General features: G+C 34.0%; 1 protein-coding gene across 1 annotated transcript; it reads left to right on the forward strand.

Annotated features, from left to right (window-relative positions):
- Positions 1 to 238: 238 nt before the first annotated feature.
- Positions 239 to 1,174, forward strand: LOC110893022 (ATP-dependent DNA helicase PIF1-like). Its single transcript, XM_022140146.1, has one exon. It carries the CDS (start codon positions 239 to 241, stop codon positions 1,172 to 1,174), a length of 936 nt encoding a protein of 311 aa, XP_021995838.1.
- Positions 1,175 to 3,715: the final 2,541 nt, after the last annotated feature.

Consider the following 3,715-nt stretch of genomic DNA (forward strand, 5'->3'; position numbering starts at 1 on the left):
CAAAACAGTATTTGAGAGAACAATTTCGTGAGAGACTTGTCTTGGACGAAATTAGGGTTGGTTAGGGTTTGATTGATTGTAATTAAGTTTGATTGATAATCAATAGAAACCCAGTTTGAAAGTGAATTGCTGATTTCTGTTCCTACACGTTTTTTGCTTATTCTGATCAAGAGGATTCCGCACTCTTGATTAGATTGACAATTCTGTGAAAGATCCATACAACAAGGGGACCTACACTATGAATTCTTCTTATATATGGCGGCACTGTAAAGTACTAAAGCTAACTGAGAATATGAGATTAAGAGTTGGTTTTCAGGAAGCAGATTTGAAAGAAATAAAGGAATTTGGAGAATGGATTTTAAAGCTTGGTGATGGTCTGCTTGGTGAAGAAAATGATGGTGAGATTGATATTGAAATAGCAGATGATTTAATTATTCATGACCAAGTCAATCCTATTTCTTCTCTCATTTCATATATATATCCGGACATGAATAAGTTTTTGTGGGTTTTGACGTATTTCCAACAAAGAGCGATTCTTGCTCCAACTAATGAAGTAGTGGATTCAATAAACAAAGAGTTGTTAGAGAGTCTGCCCGATGAAGAAAAGGTTTATTTTAGTTCAGATAGTTTATGCCAATCGGAGGAAGAATCAGAGCTTAATATGGTGTTGTTTCCTCCTGATATGTTAAACAATCTTCGTTTATCTGGTTTACCTAATCATAAATTGGTACTGAAAGTTGGTGCTCTGGTGATGTTACTCAGAAACATTGATCAGGCAAATGGATTGTGTAATGGTACACATTTACAAATCACGAAGCTTAGAAAAGTTGTGATTGAAGCAAAAATTATCACATGGACTAATATAGGTCATCATACTTTGATTTCAAGACTGAAGATGACACCTTCAGATAAAAGAATATCAGTGAAGATTTCTCGAAGACAATTCCCACTTTCACTGTATTTTGCTATGACAATAAATAAAAGTCAAGGACAATCATTGGAGCATGTTGGTTTATATCTTCCACGTCCAGTATTTAGTCATGGCCAGCTCTATGTTGCTGTATCTAGAGTAAAAAGTAGGAAGGGATTGAAAATTTTGATTTGTGATAAAGAGAAACGAGTTTGTACAACCACTACTAATGTGGTTTACAAGGAAGTTTTACAAAATCTATGATGATACTAAACATCTGTCAACTTGGCAACGTCTGTTGGGTATAATGGAGGAACTGTTGTTAGGAAATGTTTGTTGGAAAGCAACACAACTTTTTGAAAGCATCTGATACTTGCTCTGCATTAAGCTTATCCTGAGAACACATGTTGTTAATAACATTATTCTCTTAATATATGTTTACTAACCTTTGTAATTTCTGTTGACTGACCTTTTTAACATGGGTCGACTAACATCTGATAGTTACTATCTATTTAATCATCTAGCAAGCTCTCTAGGAGATAATTGATGACAGTTCTTAGTAAAGTCTGTTGGAAAGCAACAGAAGTTTTTAACAGTTAATAGACAACAGTGGTTTGCTATCAACATAATGGAATTGATGTTGAATAAACCTATTGACCATTAGTGCATCTCAATTTTATAAGTCTGCACTGATTATTTTTTTACTCTCTGTTGAATTCTAAATGAGATGTTGACCAAAAGTCTAACAGATTTTTACCAAAAGTCAAACAGTTGTTGACCAAAAATCAAACAGATGTTGACCAACAGTTAAACAGATGTTGAACAAAAGTCAAACAGATTTTGAACCACTAAGAATCATAGTTTTGCCAACAGTGGTTTGACTTTGGTCAAACAGACTTTTTGAAAACAGTGGTTTCAATTAAGCAATCATTAATGGAATTGGTCAACTTTATTTGCAAAAACTGGTTTTAACTTTATTTGAATTTAAATTACAAGTACCGTATATTTCTCATTCTTATTGCAAGAATTGTCTTCGATCTAAAGTTAATAAAATATAGTATCTCAGATGGTTTTGAAACAGTGGTTTCACTTTAAGCTATCCATCTGGTAAGCTCTGTAGGAGATAATGGATAACATTTTTTAGGAAAGTCTGTTGGAAAGCAACTGAAGTTTTTAACAGTTAATATACAACAGTAGTTTGGTATCAACATAATGGAATTGTTGTTGAATAAACCTATTGACCATTAGTGTATATCTATTTTACAAGTCTGCACTAATTATTTTTTTACTCTCTGTCAATATGGGCTATGCATGGTTTTCTAAGAAACGACCCGTGTTTGCACACGGGTCTTACCGCTAGTATATATATATATAATGAAAGGTTTAAATACAAAAGACTTTTAACATGCAACGGTAGGCGAATACCCATGTGTAATTATGCAAATATTGTGTGTAATAAGGGTTAACCCAAACCAACCAATGTGTTGTGAAACTAAATTTTGAAAGTAAAATTAACTCTCTATTACATAAATACCACACAATTATTAATAATAAAACATGTAGCGGCTGCTTAAAAGACAAACCGAAGACATCCCCTGCAGTTCCTATTCCAAATTATAAAATAAATCGCAGAACAGAATACATACCTTTTGACTACATTTGAATCATGAAATCAAGCGTGCAGAAACTGGTAAACTCTTAATCAAACTACCAAGAATAAAACTAATCAAAACTACCAAGAATAAAACTAATAAAACTAATCAAACAATCAATTAATCAAATAAGAACAAAAATTAAGAATACTCACAGGAGGCTGTTCACTCTTCGATGTGCTGCTGCAGTGCTGCCAATTCTGTTCGTCTGTGTCTGTTCACTCTTCTGTGAAGTCTCTGTTCGAAGATGATCATCAGCGACAGCAAGCAATCCCTTTGGACTTGAGTCGACCTTTAATATCCCCTTAGCACATTAGCAGCTAATGTGCCGCCCATTGAGTTTGGGCTTATTATTTAGTAATATCCCCTGCTATTATGTAGTTATTTGGGCTTATTATTTATTTTCTAATTGGGCTTATTATTAGTTTGTATCATCATCACCAGCTGGGCTTATTATTGGTTTGTAAAATTTTTTTGAGGGGTGTCCTCGTAGTTGTTGTTGTTTACGGGTGTCCTTTGTATAAAAATTGAAAAAAAATAAAAAAAATTACACTACCGGTGAAAAGTTGAGCCGTAGCCCGTGCTACGTCTGGACAAGAGCCAGGTCCACCCCTGATGGATATGACGTGACATAGGGCTTTATACCACACCCTCCAGCCTAATCATGAATCAACTTCTTGAAATTTAGACTTAAACTAAACCTAAAGAGAACGATACGTGAAGGAACAAAAAAAAGGAGAAAAGGGTATTATGATTTACTAAGAAAGGATTAAATTCTAGTTTTTTTTCTAGCAACATGGGTTTTTAACAAACAACAAGAAGATGAAACTAAAGACGCATGGAACTTTTAAGATTTGATCAGATTAAAATCAAACGTTGGTATCTAAGGTGTTATAATACTTCAGGGTTAGAATCAATTATCTTCCACACAATTGTTTGTTGTCTTCTTACAATAACAACAATCGAACCCAGCTATTAGTATGATCTGGGAAGGATAGGATGTAGAAAACATTACCCCTTATCACCAATGAATACACCAATTTTCTCAAAATGCACCGGCAAAAAACTTGTAAATGTCTGTGTTAAACTGCTACTAGAGTTTCTCAAGCAACGTATTAGTTGTTTCACTTTGTGCCGTTGGCAGTGGGGTTGT

This window comes from Helianthus annuus, chromosome 12 (genome assembly GCF_002127325.2).
Source record: "Helianthus annuus cultivar XRQ/B chromosome 12, HanXRQr2.0-SUNRISE, whole genome shotgun sequence".
NCBI lineage: Eukaryota > Viridiplantae > Streptophyta > Magnoliopsida > Asterales > Asteraceae > Helianthus > Helianthus annuus.

Coding starts and splice junctions, on each gene's coding strand:
- LOC110893022 (XM_022140146.1), top strand. CDS start 239: ATGAATTCTTCTTATATATGGCGGCACTGTAAAGTACTAAAGCTAACT.